The 20,110-nt window shown below is 37.6% G+C and overlaps 2 protein-coding genes across 8 annotated transcripts in view; one reads left to right on the top strand and one right to left on the bottom strand.

The window, feature by feature from the left end:
- DDR2 (discoidin domain receptor tyrosine kinase 2) overlaps positions 1 to 20,110 on the top strand; it is a 114,599-nt gene that overhangs the window by 71,661 nt on the left and 22,828 nt on the right. For all 6 annotated transcript variants that reach the window (XM_039348984.1, XM_039348983.1, XM_039348982.1 and 3 more), the window contains 5 exons: positions 7,490 to 7,673; positions 8,212 to 8,455; positions 10,938 to 11,000; positions 13,752 to 13,882; positions 16,948 to 17,158. In XM_039348984.1, coding sequence (XP_039204918.1) covers positions 7,490 to 7,673; positions 8,212 to 8,455; positions 10,938 to 11,000; positions 13,752 to 13,882; positions 16,948 to 17,158 — 833 coding nt within the window. The remainder of the gene's footprint in view (positions 1 to 7,489; positions 7,674 to 8,211; positions 8,456 to 10,937; positions 11,001 to 13,751; positions 13,883 to 16,947; positions 17,159 to 20,110) is intronic.
- The window catches only part of LOC120310518, a 51,906-nt gene continuing 34,757 nt past the window's right edge, over positions 2,962 to 20,110 (bottom strand). Inside the window, exons 1-2 of one of the 2 annotated variants that reach the window (XM_039349002.1) lie at positions 7,883 to 8,200; positions 2,962 to 3,937 (exon numbers count right to left, since the gene is read on the bottom strand). In XM_039349002.1, the coding sequence (XP_039204936.1) occupies positions 3,209 to 3,913 (705 nt within the window). In that variant the 5' untranslated portion in view covers positions 3,914 to 3,937; positions 7,883 to 8,200 and the 3' untranslated portion in view covers positions 2,962 to 3,208. Of the gene's footprint in view, positions 3,938 to 7,882; positions 8,201 to 20,110 lie in introns of those variants that run through there. The other variant, XM_039349001.1, reaches the window with a different exon arrangement.

Raw genomic sequence — 20,110 nt, 5'->3', positions numbered from 1 at the left:
ACCACCTCCTCCCAAGTGCTTTTGTACTGGGGCATGTGAGACAAGGCATCAACAAGGAAATTCTCCCCCCCCCCGAATATATTTTAATTAAAAATCAAATCTTTTGAAATACTGCACCCATCGAACTTGCTTAGGGAAAAGTTTGCGGGGGGGTCTTCAGGGCTTCCAAGTTTTTATGGTCAGTCCACACCTCAAATGGGGTTTTGCTTCCCTCCAGGAATTGTCTCCATGTTAGTAACATCCACTGCACTACAAAAGCCTCTTTCTCCCACACAGCTCATTGTTGCTCTGTGTCATTTAGCTTGCGGGACATGTACGTGCATGACTGTAAGTTTCCCTCTTTATTTTGCTGGAGGAGGACTGCTCCCATAGCCGCATCACTGGCATCTGCCTGGATCACAAATGGCTTCTTTGGGTTTGGGTGTTTTAATACTGGCTCTGCTGCAAACAGTCCCTTCAATTTTTCGAATGCCATTTGGCATTCCATTGTCCAGTTCAAGGGCTAATTTGGTTGGGGCTTTTCTTCCCCTTTTCCAGTCTATAACAGCTCAGTAATTGGTAAGGCAATTGTGGTGAAGGAGGGGAGGAATTGCCTGTAAAAATTTGCAAACCCTAGGAAACTCTGCAGCTGTTTGCAGGTATGAGGGGCTTGCCACACCAAGATGGTTTTCACTTTTCCTGGGTCATCTTCATCCCCTTGCACAACACATGGTAGCCCAAGTAGTCCAGGCTGGATTTGTGAAACTTGCATTTTGACAGTTTAGCATAAAGCTTAGCGTCCAATAGCTGTTCCAGCACCTGTCACACGAGTTTCACTTGTTCGTCTATGGTCTCAATGTAAATGAGGATGCCATCCCTGAGCGGGATGCTAACTCTAACTTCAAATAGTTGATTTTTTTAACTATTTGAAGATTTGTCATTTTGGCGAGTTGAATTTTCTGTTTGTTAAATTTTTTGTTATTACTTTAGTCTTTTCCCTGTTTATTTTCAGACCAGTCACTTCTCCAAATTTCTCAATTTTCTGGAAAAGTTTATCAGCTGTTTGCAATGGCTCCTCTAGAATAAAGACCAAGTCATCCGCAAAGGCCTGTAGTTTATATTTCTGGTCTTTAATCTCCAGATTAAATATCTTGTCTGATATTTCTTGCCAGAACCTCTAATGTAAGAATAAACAACAGAGGAGACAACAGGCATCCCTGTCTAGTGCCTTTTTAAATCTCAAATCCATCTGTGTAATCTCCATTTAAAAGTATTCTTGCTGTTTCTTTCTTATAAATTGCTTGAATTGCTTTATTAAAATTTTCACCAAAGTCCATTTCTTGAAGTTGTTGAAACATAAATTGCCAATTTAAGTTATCAAAGGCTTTTTGTGCATCAAGGAATATAAGTGCCATCTAGTTCCCTGGATGGATTTCATAGTATTCCAAGACGTTTAAGATAATCCTCAAGTTGTTCTTTATCTGTCTTTTTGGTAGGAAACCATTTTGGTCTGGGTGTATAAATTCATTCAAAAAGTTTTTCATTCTTTTTGCCATTATTGCAGCAAAGATTTTGTAATCCACATTTAGTAGCAATATTGGTCTGTAATTTTTAATTAGTGTATGATTAGTATCTTCTTTAGGTATCAAAGTAATATTAGCTTCAGTCCATGAATCTGGTATTTTTGTCTGTGTAAAAACTTCATTACATAAGTCTTTCAAAGTTGGAGTTATAGTATCTTGTAACGCTACATAGAATTCAGCAGGAAGACTATCAGGTCCTGGTGTTTTATCTTTCTTTTGCTTTCTTATTGCCTCTGTAATCTCCATCATTGAAACATTCTCATTTAACCTCTGATGCATATTCTCAGGAATCTTTGGGAGATTTGCTTCTTTTAAATAATCCTGAATTACATCTTTAGAAACCTTCTCCACCTTATAAAGTGTCTCATAATACTCCTTCGTAATTTTTTTTCATTAAATCATTGTGACATTGTAGGTCACTGTCCGTATCCTGTAGCTTACTTATTAATCTTTTTTCTCTTTCTTTTTTTAATCTATATGCCAACCATCTCCCAGGTTTGTTGGCATTTTCAAAAAAATTCTGTTTGGACCTTTTAATCTGTTGTGCCATTGTATTTGTCTCAAGTAAGTTTAACTTATGTTTTAATAGTTCCATTTGTATTTTCAACTTTTTCTTCTGAGGGTCTGATTGTAATTCAGCTTCCAACATACTAAGTTGTTCTTTCAATCTATATTGAGCAAGTTTCTTTTCCTTATTCTTTTTAGCAAGATAAGTTATGGCCAAACCTCTAAAATATGCTTTTGCTGTGTCCCATACAATTTGAATAGAGGTTTCTTCTTTTTTATTAACTTTAAAAAAGAATTCCATTTTTTTTATTGTGAATTGTAAAAACTCCTTTTCTTTCAATATTGATTTATTCAAGGACCATCTCGGTCTTTTCTTAAGTCCTTTCCAGGTCATTTTCATTGAATTATAGTCTGCCCAAATGTTAGATTCTATTTCCGTTTCTTGTATCATAGCCTTTAAGTCCAAAGAAGTCCATATCATGTCAATTCTTGACCACGATTGATGTCTATTAGAATAAAATGTGTATTGTGCTTTTTCCGGGTATATCTCTCTCCAACTGTCCTGTCATCTTTCATTCTTAGAAAGGATTTAGGCAGAATATTACTTCCCTTTTCCACCTGTTTATAACTTTTATAGTCCTGTACTAGATCAACAATTGATATCCAAGTATACACAAGCTATGGTAATTTAAGTCTACCAGTTTATCATATAATTGCTGAAAGAATTGATCTTGCTTCTCATTGGGAGCATATATCGCAACCATCAATATTTGTTTTTGATTCCATGTAATCTCGATCATCAGTATTCTTCCCTCTTCATCAGCATAAATTTGTTTTGGATTCATCTTTTATTTTATATATAGAGCTATCCCTCTTTTCTTTTGTGATATCAAGGAAAAATAAAGTTTACCAAGTTTTGATTGTTCAAGTATTCTAGAATGTTGTGACTTAATGTGTGTCTCCTGGAGACAAATTATATCCATTTTTAGCTTTTGTAGTCTATGAAATATTTTACTCCTTTTTGATGGGGAGTTAAGACCATATATATTTATTGAAGGAATTCCAATTTCCTCCATAGTTTCAGTTGTGTCGAGATCTCAATTTTCTAGGAGAGCTTATCTGCCTCTGATCTTTAGGCCTCACATCTCCTCTGGTTGAATCTTTTTAGGTGCTTCTTCCTCCGTTTGTTTCGATGTTCCTGCAGTCGTTTCCTCTGGTTTCTTAGGTTCCACCTCACCTCTCTCCAAGAAATCTCTATGATTATAAAAAAAGTCCTCTGCTTGTTGTGGGGTGTTCAATCTATATCTTTTTGTGTCCCAAAAAATTAATAGTCCTTCTGGGATCAACCATCTGAAGTTCACTCCTTTACTGATCAATTTCTTCATTAAGAATTGGTATTCTCTTCGAGCTTTTCTAATTCTTCTTGGGATCTGTTTGAGAACTACCAAGTCTTTATCTTTGTATTTCAGAGGCTGGTCCCTCACTAGTCTCAGGATCTCATCCCATACTGCTCTTTTGCTGAATCTAACATGAACTTCCCTAGGCACTCTATTTCTTCTTGCATAATTTGAATTCACTCTATAGACTTGATCAACTTCTCTTTTGATTTGATCCCTTTCCATTCCAAGCAAGTCCACCAATAACTCAGTCATCAATAGTAACAAGTTCTCATCACTCTCTTCTATTACATTTTGGAATCTTAGAAAATATGATGCGCGTTCAAACTCCATCATTGCAATACTTTCTTCCAGCTCCACATTAGATTGCACCAATCTCTGATTTTCATCTTGGAGAGCCTCTAATTTTTGGTCTACTACTACTGACTTGTCTTCAATATTTTGCATTCATTGTTGAGTATCTGACATTGCCTGTTGAAAGGATTCCATTTTTTTATTATAAATTTTTACAATTTTACAATAAAAACCCCTTCCCCAATCCCTCCCAACCCACCCCAAAACCCTCCCCCATTCTTCCCAGAGCTGAATACAGGGTTAACTAGAACTTAAAAGAAAAAACTTTTAAACCCAAATAAACCTTAAACAAATATAATTACATTCAGTAAACAAATTATTAAATACTTTAACTCCATTATATATAAAAAACAGAAAGAGAAAAAGAAGAAAAGAAAATAATAATAATAATTAAAAAAACCCACAAAACTATTCTACACTTCTAAATAATATCTTAAACTTTAAATATAAATTATTCAAAAGCTAAATGATATTTTCTTATATCATACTTATATTGTATAAAATTTATCCATCTTTTCCACACCAAGAGGTACTTCTCTTGCGATTGATCTTTCAAGAAAGCCAAAATTTTTGCCATTTCAGCTAAGTAAGAAACTTTAAAAAACCATTCTTGCAAAGTAGGCAAAGATTCCTTCTTCCAATATTGCCCTATTAACAACCTTGCTGCTGTAATTAAATTTAACATTAAAATAATCTCTTTGTCATCACAATCAGAAACAATACCCAACAAAAACAGTTGTGGGGTAAATTTTATCCTTCTTTTGAAAATTCTTTGAATATTCCACCATATCTTGATCCAAAAGGCTTTTATGCTTTTACATGACCACCAGATATGATAATACGTTGCATCCAAGCAGCCACATCTCCAACATTTAGGCTGCAAATTTGAATACATACGAGACATTTTTTGTGGATCAAGGTGCCATCTATAAAACATTTTATAGAAATTTTCCCGTAAATTTTGCGCTTGTGTAAATTTAACATTCCTCACCCAAATAGTCTCCCATGTATCTAATAGAATCGGTTCATCAAAATTTTGAGCCCATTTAACCATACAATCTTTAACTAATTCTGCTTCTGAATCCAATTCCACTAATACACCATAAATTCTTTTTATGTGGGTTCGGCTTTGATCTCTAATTTGTTTTAGCAAGTTCTCATCCTCTCTAAGCAAACCCACTTTATAATCTATCTTCCACCTTTCCAATAATTGTCTGTACTGAAACCATGAATAATTAATATTTTTGTGCTAATTCATCTATGGATTTTAATTGCCAATTTTTACCATCCCACTTAAGTAATTGTATATAAGAAATATTATCCATCGTAACTCCTTTCCTTATTCCTTCTATTGCATGCTATGGAATAGCCCATAATGGAATTCTTGAATCAATTCTATAATATTTCTTCCAAACCCGAAGTAAAAAAGTTCTTAAAATATTATACTTAAAAACCCTGTCAACTTTTTTATTATAAATTAAATAGGCATGCCATCCATATAATAAATCCCACCCCTCCAAAAGGAGTATATCTACATTTGTTAAATTAACCCAATCACTAATTAATGTTAAAACCACAGCATCATAATACAATTTCAAATTCGGTACCTTGAGTCCACCTCTCTCTCGTATATCTTGTATAATTTTAAGTTTTACTCTTGGTTTTTTCCCTGCCCAAACAAATTTATTGATACCTTTCTGCCATTCATCTAGGTTTGCTTCTTTCTTTAAAATAGGTATCATTTGAAATAGAAAAAGAAACTTTGGCAAGACATTCATTTTAATCGCTGCTATTCTCCCCAATAGAGACAATTGCAGCTTTTTCCAATTCTCTAAATCCTTTGTATTTTAAACCACAGCCTTTCATAATTATTTTTATACAGTTTTGCATTGGAAGCAGATAAGATAACCCCCAAATATTTTACCTTATTAACAACCTCGAAACCTGTCAGTCTAACTAAAATCTCCTTATCCGAGTTGGTCATGTTTTTTGACAATATTTTAGTCTTATTGTTATTGATCTTGAAACCTGAAACTTGTACAAACTGATTTATCAATTGTAACAGAAAGGATTCCATTTTTTGATCCATCTTAAGCAGATCATTTTTCAAATCTTCAAGATCCTTTTTCATTTCCATTTTAGATTCTTCAAAATCCTTTTTCATTTCCATTTTAGAATCCATAATTGCCTGGAGAATGGCTTGCATGTCCTTTTGCTGCTTGTCTGGCTGTTAAAAAGTTGTAATTGATTTTTGAAGCACTGGACTAACAGAGGTTGATGCAGGAGCAGAGGATCCCTTCCTCGCCCCTTTTGCCAAGTTTGAAACACTCATCTTGATTTTTATATTTATTGTATTTATTTATAATCCAACATCAAGCCCAATGGCCCAATTAATTGTAATCCAAGTGTAGGGCCCGATGGCCAGTTATATTCCAACAAAATGCTCAGAGGAGAGGCAATTAAAAGAAAAAGAAAAAAACCCCAAAAATATATATGTAATCCAAAACCCTCAGAAAGAAAATAAAAGTAAAAATAAAAATATCCAACAATAGTAATATCAAAAATTCAGCAACCGTCTCTCCTTTTGTACCACTATATTCTTTCATCTACCACAATACTGTTTACAAAGGATTTTTACTGGTTTTTTTTTTTTTTTTTTACTGTTTACAAAGTCTGCTTACTAGTTCAAGGATCATATGATGTCTGTACTAAAAAGTCTGCATTGGTTACTTCTAGCTTTTAAAGCCCGAAATGGCTTAGCACTTGCTAAGTTGGGGAGTCTATTATCCCATTCCAGTTAATATCCATGTTAATTAGTTTTAGTCAGTGGTGGGATTCAAATATGTGAACAACCAGTTGTCTATGTGCATGCCACTTCCGGAAGTCCATTCTGGGCCTGGGCAACAAAAAATTAGCTACCAGTTCTGCTGAAGTGATGCGAACCAGCTGAATCCCACCACTGGTTTTAGTACTAAAGTTTTCCATGCTAATTAGTTTTAGCACTAATTTTGCTTTAGCATGTTGGATTTTTAATTTGTTTAAGTGGTTAATCATCTGACTACTAGTTTGAGTAAAATGTTAGGACACAAACTGAATAATAAAATGATAACAAAAATAATAAATATCCAGGCACACACGAGTGTGTCTAACATTGAGTCTCATGTATCATTTCATAAAGTCCCTGCTTTACCTTATTCATGTGGAACTTTTTTCCAAATTAATAATGTAATTAATTGTTAAGATATTTAAGAGACTGAGTATAATCCTTCATAGCTGAATATATTTATATTATTTCTTTTTAGCATATCTAAAGCTAACCACTGACAGATGTTTGAATTTCCAAAAAATGTTTGTAGTATCTTTGTCATATGAAGACTTATGAGTAGCTGCAGTTGAAATCAAAACTTACTAAGTTCAACATGGACAAAGAAGTGCTGTTTGACCAGGGAATTTGTTCCTTCTATCTTTATCCAAAATAGACTTTCCACTGAGGATTCCATGCTTCAATTTCTGCTTCTGCTAAATCAGCCTACCACTTCAACCCATTTTAATTGTGGTTGGAAAAATCCCATTTCGCTGCCAGTTTTGGACAAACTAATTTTGTTGAAATTCAGTAAGGAAATGCTAATCTTGTTCTCTTTTTTTCCCCTTTCACATGTCTTCCATCAGCATGACAGAAGGATTAGGGCAACTAACAGATGGGGTTTCTGGCTTGGATGATTTCAGCCAGAGCCATGAATATTATGTATGGCCTGGTTATGACTATGTTGGTTGGAGCAATGAGAGCACCACAAATGGACATGTGGAAATCACCTTTGAATTTGACCGAATCAGAAATTTCACCACCATGAAGGTTAGTTGTCAAAATTGAAGATGCATTCAGAATTCTTTTCAAGTTGCCAATTAAATACTATTTAGAGTGCATGGAGAGTTGAAGGATCCTCTCTATCCAAATGATACCTATCTTTTTCACTAACTCCTTATCTCTATATAGTAATGTTTGTTTATGTGCAATTAAAAAAAATAAAATAAAATAATTCAGAAAATAATGAATTTGCTCACCTAGCAACATTCCTGTGAATTCAGAATATCCCAGGAATTATGGGCATATTAGTGTGTTCCCATAAGCATGAATACCAAGCTGGAATAGAGTAAATTGAAACCCTTGAGTTATATAAATTTGCTTTCCTAACTTGCTATTTCACAGGCAGGCTGACTCTCAGCTGGAAAGTAGGGGCACATTATAGTATTCCAGCATATCTTATAGTTGCACATGGAGCAGTCAAATCTGTAAAAAAAACAACAAAAAAACAGAAACAGTTGGGACATATCATGGTTTCAGGGGAAAATAAACATGACCGATTTATAGAACATCTATCTCTATTACACAGGTTCACTGCAATAATATGTTTGCCAAAGGAGTAAAGATTTTCAAGGAGGTGCAGTGTTACTTCCGCTCTGATGCAAATGAATGGGAACCAAACACCATCTCCTCATTACTGGTACTAGATGATGTCAATCCCAGTGCTCGCTTTGTGACAGTACCCCTTTTCCATCGGATGGCTAATGCCATCAAATGCCAGTTCTACTTTGCTGATACCTGGATGATGTTCAGTGAGATTACCTTCCAGTCAGGTATGATGAAGGGAATTCAGGGTGTTAAGGGAATGTAATATACTAAAATCACTGATATATTAATACACGATAGGAGCAGAGATAGCCTCATCTGAGATGTTACTTATCAATAAACTCTGGAGATAAAGTTACAGATTATTTATTTATCAAATTTCTATATCATCACCTAAGTGACTCTGTGTGGTTCACAAACAACAATGGTGGATTTTATATTGGATTCTAAGAATTAGGGCTTACTGCGATGTTACTATCTTGTTTTTCCAACAGCATTTTCCCCCAAGATCTTTGGCTCTCTCAAGGAGACAAAATAGGAAAATGTTTTAGTAAACAATGTAGACCAAAACAGTTTTTCCTTTTGAGTTGTACAAAGAATTTGCTGAACTAGGCATTCCAATGGATGCTCAGCATGCAGGTCAGTCTGACATGTCTCATACTTGCTAGGCTTCCATAGATAGCAGTCACTGTTTTTAATCAGCGTTGATAGGAGATTTCCTATATTTATTTGCTTGCTGAGGCTTCTATATTGCTTAATTCCCACAGGCTCTGAGCAGTTAAGAAAACAAAGCCATAACAGAGGGTTTAAAAAATTTAGTTGGACAAAACATTCCCAATCACCATACTATAATAGAACCATCCACAAAGGTAGACTAAACCTTCATTTCCACATATATTATCTTGAACAGTCTTTGCAGCCCTTTGGAAGTTCAATAAGAAGGTAGAGTGGATATCTGGAAGTAAGTGTTTGCATAGAAAGGAGCCATCACTAGGATGGTTGCATAGAAAGGAGCCATCACTAGGAAGACTCATTTTGAGGGGCCTCTCTAGATGGCGTTACCTCAGAGGAGGAAAACCTTATCAAACCTTATCTGAAAGATGCTTTTTCACAGGACAACTGGACTTTCTTGTTTTTCTTTGAAGACGTTTTGCTTCTCATCCAAGAAGCTTCCCAGAGTCAAAGAAGCTTCTTGGATATGAAGCAAAACGTCTTCAAAGAACAATAAGAAAGTCCAGTTGCCTCGTGAAAAAGCATCTATGGGATAGCTATGACCTGGATGATTGAGAATCTCCATAGATACTTATCAAACCTTCTCTTCCCAATTATGAAACTTTAGATCTCTTACCTAGGCAGACTCCAAAGTGAACATTGGAACAAAATTCTCCCTTCCAAGTCTCCCCATCTTTCAGGGAAGAGGTAGACAGATACTAAAGTATAAGAGACCACAACACAGACTTTCAGCCTCATGTTTCTTCTTTGATCTGAGATTTTAAATAGTAGGAATAAAAGCAAGATTCATTAGGGTGGCAAGTGGCTCTAATCCTCGATGAAATTCTCCTAACATTCTGAAGTGAGCTAAAATTGCACCATGAAAATGTGGCCATTTTGCTGCCAAAGTTTGCTCAATCCTCTTGGGATATTTTAGGTGGGCTACAGAATTGCATGCAGTCTGTGGATCAAGAATTCACCATCTTTATTAGACTGTTGAAAGTAAGCAATACATGTGGGTAAATAATTATCATACTTAGCAAAATAAGTAACAGAGATTTCCTAGCTGCTGTTTATTATTAATATTATTATAAGAATTTATTTGTTTCCTCATAAATGTAATATTTTAGTGTAATATTACAGAAAATATTAAACTAATATGATACAACATATTTGACACACATTTTTTAGTTTAAATTCCAGCATAAATCTCTTCAGTGTAATAAAGTTTATATAGTCAGATTACTGAGTTGTGAATAAAAACACAATCAGATGATTCTATTTTAGACTGTAACTAAAGAAAATTACATTCTAAAGTTCTTAGATTAAGGTATTTAAAGGCAACCTATTGGGAAAGGACTCTTTTTGAAAAAAAAAAAAAGAATCCTAGATTCCACTGAAAAAAACTTAAACCTACCTTCCTTCCTTCCTTCCTTCCTTCCTTCCTTCCTTCCTTCCTCTTTCTTTCTTTCTTTCTTTCTTTCTTTCTTTCTTTCTTTCTTTTTTAGTTCAATTTAATTCAATTTAATCTTAGAACTGTAATGGTGCTTCCAGTTTGTCAGAATCTGAAGCTTTAATGCTGATCACAGATATCAAAAGAATCCGAGACAGATGTTGTTTTTTAATTTTGCAAGTTTTGCAGTTCACACCAGGTTTTGAACTGGCAATCGGTTTGCTAGATTTATTTTATTTTTGATTGCATATTCTCTTCAATTAGCACATGGAATATTGTTATCAGTAATAATGCATAGTCCTTACTTCTCCCTGAAGAAAACATTAGATTTATATTCAGTGCATTTATACCTTTATACTTTGTTTTTCTAAAAAGCATATTCATTGCAAAGGCAGATGCAGTTTGAAACATACAGCTTTGATTTGATATCCAACATACTTGAGCTCATTCAAACTGGATTACTGTCTCAACTAAAAGTTTGCAATTGTCTCTACTATGCTATGAATATCAGTAATGTTTTATTTTTTCTTTTTCATTTTTCTTAGATACAGCTATGTACAACAACTCTGGAGCCCTTCCTGAGTCTTCAATGACTCCCACTACCTATGGTATGTACAAGACTTGCTATGTCAGGATCTCTAAGCAAATATCCATAAATGTATTTTTATTGAGTGCCACCGAATTTGTGTCTCTCTCTCTCTCTCTGTGTGTGTGTGTGTGTGTGTGTGTGTGTGTGTGTGTGTATTTATATACAGGATCTCCCCCCCCCCCGTCATAGCAGATTTCTTCTGGCAAGAATGAATGCTACTGAAGGTGAACAGGAATATTTTTCTAAATTGGTGCTTTGAAATTCAATATGTCTCCTTTGGCAGCCATTTTTCAGAAGTACTCATAGCACTTTCTTAGTATATGGCATGCTATATGTTATGACTTGTGGTTATAACTATAAATTTATTTACTTACATTCCCAACATTCAGTACAAGTCTCAGGAATTGTTCACCACTCTTGCGTTAACTTGAAATGTGCAACATCATAGGAAAAATAATTAGTTGTCCAGGCTCTTTTCAAAGGTACTTAATGGATATTCCCAGAATCAGTGTCATTGGGTATGCAATTAAGTGTGCATGTTTGTGTATAAAACTGAGTAGTAATAGGATCATGTTTATAAAACCAGAAAAAAGCTTAACAAAGGAAAAATAGAACAATGTCCATATATTAAAGAAATATAGATATGAAAACATACAAACTTATAAGGTATTGTAGAGATACTGTTATCAAAAAAGGAAATTCTAATTCTAATTGCTGGATTCAAACTTTAAGTCATTGTCATTTAGGTTCTCAAAATCTTTTTCTTTACCACCTTCAGTCTTTCACTTCTATTTTGCTTCTGTTCTTTACTATTTCTGATGCCTTCAGTAGTGATTCTCCACAGCTCTGTAAGGAAATTTATCTTTTTCTTGGGAACCATTCCTGCATGAAAGGTTTATAGCCCTTAGACAGAGGTTTTCCATACCGAGAGGTAAGTAAACTATCAAATGCTTAACAAATTAAATGTAAAGAGACAACATAATGTTATACAGATAGTTTACAAATCTATTCCACTCAATTATGACATCAGAAGTTACTAGGACTAAGGAAACACTAACTTTTCTCATTTTCCCTTGGCCTGTCCCCACCATGACAAATGATTTAGCTGCTGAGAAAAGATTCTGAAACAAAATGGAGTAGGGTGGTTTATTGAATAAGCAGTAATTATGAAGTAGTTTTAATTTGAAAGCAAAAAAAGTGCTTCAGAGACTATGTGGGCACATACATAAGCCCTGTCAACCACAAGCATTTTTTCCCCAGGACTCAAATTGAGAAGGACAGCCATGTGATTCCCATGCAGCTTCTTTCTATACTTCTATTTTTATTCCTGGAAGATAGAATTGTTCCAGAAAATATTTAACAAATACAATAAAACATACCATAGGTAACCCATACAATATTTTAAAACTTAATAATAAAAGGTCCTTTTGATGCCAAAAGAATAGCATAGGTTCAGTCCTTGAGGGAAAGTCTTTCCAGTGCTAAACTAAAACAGTAAAGCTTTTAACTGCAGTGGTCGCTGCCATATCTTCAAAATCTAGTAGCTAAATAGGGGTCTCCAGATGTTATCTTGGGAACCAGATTGATGCAATAATTACAGCATCAGGATAGAAACTGTGAGATTGTGAATTCTAGCCCCACCTTAAGCACAAAATCAGTTGCATGATCTTGGACCAATCACTTTCTCTCAGCCCCAGGAAGGAGATGCTAGCAAATTACTTCCGAAAAACCTTGCCAAGAAAACTGCAGGGACTAGTCCAAGCAGTTGTCAAGGAGTCAAAAATTGACTCAAAAGGACACACTTCCTCTCTAAAAAAAAATCTTAATTTTAGGGCAATTTTATGCAGTAAAGCATAGTATGTCAACTGTTTTGGCCCTAAGTTGCTTCTGGATTTAAAAAATAAAAATAGTACCTGAAATTATGCTTCAAACAAAGAACATAAAAATGAACATTTTGAATGATGCTGTTCCGTTTTTAGCTTATCACTAATACTAACACCAGCACTGTGTTAGCATGATTGGACTAATTTCGATATTAATAATTGAACCTCTCTTTACACTTGGTGGCTTGTCCAGTTGTTACTTATGTGATAGGTTGTGTACAATAATTGTCATTTATTTAATTCAAAAATTCACATTAAAAAAACTGTTATCATTATGGTAAGAGAAAATTGTATCTTTCTAGTTAATAAATAATAAATTACACATTATTATTATGTGGTGGCACAGTGGTTAGAATGCTGTATTGTAGGCTAACTCACTGCTCACTGCCAGGATTTTAATTCTGACCAACTCAAGGTTGACTCAGCCTTCCATCCTTCCAAGGTGGATAAAATGAGGACCCAGATTGTTGGGGGCAATATGCTGACTCTGTAAACCACTTAGAGAGGGCTGCAAAGCACTGTGAAGCGGTATATAAGTCTAAGTGCTATAGCTATTGCTATTATTTATTTAATTTTATAATATAAATTGTATAATTATATAGCCATCCACCTCCCACAAAAAGGAAATGTTATCAATGACAATGATGAGAAATTGTAATATTCTTATGACAGAAAGACTTGCTTTAAAATAGACATCAGGATCCTGTTCACTAATAAACATTTACACCGTGTTGCACTTTAAAATGCCTGGTAAAATACTACTGGTAATTTGGAGGAAGAGAGGAATGAAATCACACAAGAGTTGGCAGCTAGCGGCTATCCTGTCTTTGTTTTCATCATTTCACCTAAAACTTACACTACACAATTATCCTTGTCTCTTCTAACAGATCCTACTCTCAAAGTAGATGACAGCAACACTCGCATCTTAATTGGCTGTTTAGTGGCAATCATCTTTATCCTTGTGGCTATCATTGTAATCATTCTCTGGAGGCAGTTTTGGCAGAAGATGATAGAAAAGGTAAGATTACAGGCAGATGCCAGGAATGCCCATATCATAAATGAGGTGAATTTCTGGTTTAATGGCTAGAGCTCAATATTATTATTGAAATTGGCTAATGAAATTAACTTCTGGTTTAAAGGTTATTAAGAAAAATTGGGAAGTAAATGTGTGTGCGCGCGTGCATTTGCATGCTCTTGCATATTTTTATGTACACATAGTTCCTCATGCACCCAAAGAGTCTTGACCTAACTGTGACTGACTGACTGATTATATGCCATCGAGTTGTTTTCAACTCTGCCCTTGCCCTCCTCTGTTCTGAACCCAAAATCTGGATTGAAATAAATTCAGATGTGTGAAGACTGTTGGAAATGTCCCCAGTCTCTGTGATGTAGTTATTAAGGGTGTTGTGCTATATTACATATATCATCTAGAATTAATTGTATTCAATGAAATATTTTTTTTATTCTTTTATATCATAATTTCTGTTTGCAAATATCCTACACATGTGAACAGAAAAGTACGCAAACACGAAAAGTGACCCATTAAAATCTCTGTACCATGGAAAGCTTCTAAGTTGTTTCACATAAATATTATTTGAACAGAGATGCCACCTTATGTTAGAATCTGCTTAATAATATACTCTGTCATTGATCAATTTATAGTGAATATTTATTTTATTTTATTTTTAAAATTTATAAGCCGCCCCACTCCTGGAGGACTCTTGGCGGCTAACAATAAAAAACACATAAAACATAACAAAACAAACAGTACAAGAACAGTCATCCAGGGGTCAGATTTTATAAGCCAGGTCTTAAGCAGCTTACGGAAAACCAACAGGGTGGGAGCGGTCCTAATCTCCGGGGGGAGCTGGTTCCAAAACGTGGGCGCCATCACAGAGAAAGCCCTCCTCTGCGGCCCCGCCAAATGGCACTGCTTGGCCGACGGGACCTGAAGGAGGCCCAGCCTGTGGGATCTAACCGGACGTAGGGAACTATGAGGTAGTAGGCGGTCTCGCAAATAGCCTGGCCCTGAGCCATATAGGGCTTTAAAGGTAATGACCAACACCTTGAATTGGACCCGGAGACCAATAGGCAACCAGTGCAGCCCATGGAGGATAGGTGTAACGTGGGTGTATCGAGGAGCACCCACTATCACTCGCGCGGCTGCATTCTGGACCAACTGTAGTCTCCGAATACTTTTCAAGGGTAGCCCCATGTAGAGCGCGTTGCAGTAGTCCAGACGTGAGGTGACAAGGGCATGAGTGACTGTAAGGAGAGCCTCCCGGTCCAGGTAGGGTCGCAACTGGTGCAACAGGCGAACTTGTGCAAAGGTCCTCCCAGCCACAGCTGTCAAATGATGTTCCAAATTCAGCTGTGGATCAAGGAGGATACCCAAGTTGCGAACCCACTCCGAAGGGGATATATTTTCCCCCGCAAGAGTCAACACTGGACAGTCGACATGATTCTTGGGAGGCAACATCCAAAGCCACTCGGTCTTGTCAGGATTGAGCCTGAGTCTGTTAACCCCCATCCAGACCCTCACGGCTTCGAGGCAACGGCCCATCACATCGGCCGCTTCACTGAGAGAGCTTGGGGAGGAGATATATAACTGGGTATCATCAGCATACTGATGAAACCTCACCCTGTGCTGTCTGATGATCTCACCCAGCGGCTTCATGTAAATGTTAAATAGGAGGGGGGAGAGGACCGACCCCTGTGGCACACCGCATTCAAGGGGCCTCGGGGTTGACCTCTGCCCTCCCACCAATACCGATTGCGACCGGCCAGAGATGTAGTAGGAGAACCACCGTAAAACGGTGCCTCCCACTCCCACCCCTTCAAGTTGTCGCAAAAGGATACCATGATCGATGGTATCAAAAACTGCTGAGAGGTCAAGTAGCACCAAGAGAGAGGAATAACCCCTGTCTCAGGCCCGCCAGAGATCATCCATCAGTGCGACCAAAGCGGTTTCTGTGCTGAAGCTGGGCCTGTGCTGAAGCCAGATTGAAAAGGGTCTAGATAATCCGCTTCATCCAGAGACCGTCAAAGCTGGAGCGCCACCATTCTCTCTACAACCTTCCCCACAAAGGGGAGATTAGAGACTGGACGGAAGTTATTTAAGTCAGCCGGGTCCAGGGTAGGCTTCTTGAGAAGGGGCCTCACAACCGCCTCCTTCAAGGATTGCGGGAAAGACCCCTCCCTCAACGAAGCATTGATCAACACCTAGAGCCAGCCTCGTGTCACCTCCTTGGCAGCCGAGACCAACCAGGAAGGACACGGGTCCAATAAACAAGTGGAGGCGCTCATTGCTCCCACCGCTCTGTCAACATCCTCAGCGGTCACAGACTCAAATTCATCCCATAAAACTGAGCTAAGACCTGCCCCAGTCATCTCAGAAGGCCCTGCCCAATCGGAGTCTAGGTCTGTCCGAATCCGAGCGATTTTGTCTGATAGGAATTGCACAAATTCCTCCACTCTACCCTGTAAGGGCTCCCCAGCTTCCTGAACGTTAAGTAGGGAACGGGTCACCCTAAACAGGGCGGCGGGGTGAGATTCTGCAGACGCAATAAATGCGGAAAAATGCGAACATTTTGCCACTTGTATCGCCACTAAATAAGTCCTAATATAGGCTCTTAGAAGTGTTCGGTCAGATTCGGAGTTACTAGCCCTCCAGCGTCGCTCTAGACATCTCTTCTGACGCTTCATCTCCCGTAGCTCCTCGGTAAACCAAAGTGCCCTCCGGGATCCACAATCACGGAGAGGTTGCAAAGGCGCGATCCGGTCTAACGCCCCTGATGCCGCCTTATTCCAAGCAGCGACCAAGGACTCAGCTGGTTCGTGGAGGAGGGAATCAGGAAAACCCCCAAGCGCTATTTGGAACCCCTCCGGGTCCATTAAATGCCTGGGGCGGAACCACCTAATCGGTTTCGCCTCCCTGCGGTGGGGGAGTAGGACCGAGAAATCTAACCTCAACAGGAAGTGATCCGACCATGACAAGGGAGAAGTAACTATACCCCTTAAATCGAAATCACGTCTCCACTGCCCCGAGAGTGATCAGCATATGAATTTTCTTTTGATTTCTAGGCCTCTCGCCGGATGCTGGATGATGAAATGACTGTGAGTCTCTCTCTACCCAGCGAATCCAATATGTTCCACCACAGCAGCTCCACACCATCCAGTGAACAAGAATCAAACTCCACTTATGACCGCATATTCCCCCTTGGAGCTGACTATCAAGAGCCATCGCGATTGATCCGCAAGCTTCCTGAATTCATCTCAGGGGAAGATGAGGCAGGTCAGATTGATCAATATGTGTAAAGAGACTGTGGACAAATTCCCACTTCTACTTCTAATTCTATCCTAGAATTATCTAGGATCAGAAAATGTGGCTCTTGTGATTATACATGTGCAGCATGAGATGATGGATGGATTGACCGAATCTTGTGGGTTGCTTATCCCCCTTCTATCTGTCACCAGCTGTAATTGGAAGAGAAACATCTGCCAATCATAGTTCTGATGGGGCTGGACTGGAAGAGTCTTTTTATTATATCTAGGCTGTTTCATTTCTTCCCAGCCCATTCTGTTACACTCTGAGCCAAATGATTTTTGTTTAAAAAATGAAAATGATGAAGAGAGATGAGTAACAAAGAGCACTTTTATTTAGGATTTCTCTTAGGCAGCTCATGCTGGCTTCTGGATTCCTATATATTTTGTTCAAAGGATTCCACTATTTTAGCTTTGTCCTAAACTGGTGTTTCTAGCTATACAGTTCTGTATAGCTGGCTGAGCAGTCTATGCTAAGGAGAAAAGTTCTGAGAGACCATCATTTAAATTTGCAGTGATAAGGCTAATGGATCAATGAAAGCTATGAAAAGAAATCAAGCATGCAGCTAGAGCAGAGTTATCAAATCCCCACAAGGAGAATCTCTGCAGTTCTATCTTGTGCAAATCTGGATGGTCACCAGCTAAGCACTGCTGCGTCCCACTTTTTAGGAAGGCAATAGTCAAATGATGGCATACAAGATTGACCAGGGACAGAAAGACATATTTCTTTGTGACTCTCTTTAATCCCTCTGACATCTACTCATGTGACTTGTCCCCTGATATACTGGGTGACATACTTACTGCTGGTTTTGGATGCTATCACCTTAAGGGAGAAGCAATACTTTAAACTAGTAGAACTGAAGAACACATAGACACTCGCTCATGAACTGGGGACACAAAGACAATGTCATGGGATAACTGAAGAAAAAAGGTACATCAGGGTGTTTTTGATATGATGCAAATGAATCTAGAATTGCAGAAATAGGCCTGAAGCCATGGAAGGGGAAAAAATAAAAGATAGAATATGATTTGGGACATAAAATTTATTTTCTTAAAAATCATAGCTTTTAGACAGACAGACCAGACAGACAGATAGATGGATGGATGATAATCTTTATTGTTATTTTTTACTGTGAGCACATTGGGCACACATTAGAAATGAAATTTTGTTGCTTTTCTCAAAAGTGTACATATACATAACACACATTTAAACATGCTATACACAACATAAACCTACACCTTTACATATAAATAACATATAAATATCAATCACTGTCCATCTTGAATACATAGCGGAAAGAGGAAACTTGAGAGTTCACAAGGTTGATACTATATGGAACAAAACTATGACTGAATCTGGATGTTCTGCTTCGGATACCACAAAGCCTCCTCCCAGAAGGTAACAAAGGAAACAGGTCGTGAAGAGGATGTGTAGTGTCCCAGACAATCTTGCGGACCTTGCTCAAGCAATGCTTATATGCTATGTCCTGGATGAAAGGAACTGTCAATAATCTTTTCTGCCATCCTTACCACTCTCTGCACTGCCTTCCTGTCTGAAGCAGTGGTGCTTCCAAACCAGACTTTAATGCTGTATGACAGGATGCTCTCGATTGTCCCTCTGTAGAAAGTGGTAAGGACAGGGGAAGGAAGATGAGCTTTTCTCTGAAACACAGAACATGCAGGCACTGCTGTGCTTGCTTTACCAGTGTCTCGCTGCTGAGTGACCAAGCCAGACCAAGCCACCCAGGAATTGGTTACTCAAAACCATCTCCATGTTAGGGTTACTTTCTAAAAAGTTTTTAACCTTTTGTGAACATTTGCTTAATTTCTAAAGGAAAAACATTCTAAGGTTTCTTTTGTTTTTAATTCTTAAAAAAAGATTCATTATCAATAAAGATGAATATATGGTAGCAAAAGTGGATTGTGATAGAAGAGGTCTCACAAAATAATATGAATGACTAAAAAGCCCTCTCCTGGGTCACTTCTATATTATAACATGATGTGAAGGTGCATAGCAGTGCCTCAAGTAAGAATGCTAACAGGAAAAAAAAGAAATCCTGAGATAGTCTCTAGTTTGTTTTGAGCTTGGAAAGTTAAAAGGAATGGCTGGTTAAAACATACAATATTCATATCCATATATAATTCCATATCCATTCATATAACTAAGAAAAACAACACAAATAACATGAATTAAGAAAAAGAACATTTAACTTGTGCAATTAAAGCTAGCTATCAAATTCAGCTTTACTTGTTGAATAATTTAGAATCAGCACAGCCCTATGTCTTATTTAACTATAGTCCATAGTTAGCACTTAGACTTAGTATATATATATCACTTCACAGAGCTTCAAGCCCTCTCTAAACTGTTTACAGAGCCAGCATATTGTTCCCAACAATCTGGGTCCTCATTTTACGGTCCTCAGAAGGATGGAAGGTTGAGTCAGCCTTTGAGCTGGTGAGAATCAAACCACCAAACTCCTGGCAGCCAGCAGTCAGCAGAAGTAGCCTGCAGTACTGCATTCTAACCTCTGCGCCACCACAGCTCTTAGTCTGACTGATGTTTATTTTTCTCCATTGCTTGCCTGGAGTTCCTTCTTTTGGCAGTCCTTTGTGTCCTGCAGCATCAGGCAGGGTCTCTTTCCAGAGTTCTCCTGTTCTCCCTGTTAATTGTTCTCATTGTTCTCCTAATAGTGAGAACAATTAACCAGTGGAACGGCTTGCCTTCAGAAGTTGTGGGTGCTCCATCACTGGAAGCTTTTAAGAAGAAACTGGACAGCCACCTGTCTGAAAAGGTATAGGGTCTCCTGCTTGACCAGGGGATTGGACTAGAAGACCTCCAACTCTGTTGTTTTGTTATTCTGACTTACCAACCATCAAAGCTCAGGATCTCCTTCACTGAGATTCTCTTGTCTCTGATCTTCTC

The sequence above is a fragment of the Crotalus tigris genome, unplaced genomic scaffold (genome assembly GCF_016545835.1).
Source record: "Crotalus tigris isolate CLP2741 ecotype Arizona unplaced genomic scaffold, ASM1654583v1 scf7180000018217.1405312, whole genome shotgun sequence".
NCBI lineage: Eukaryota > Metazoa > Chordata > Lepidosauria > Squamata > Viperidae > Crotalus > Crotalus tigris.
The sequence above is the reverse complement of the archived record's forward strand: the minus strand, read 5'-3'. Positions and strand labels throughout refer to the sequence as shown.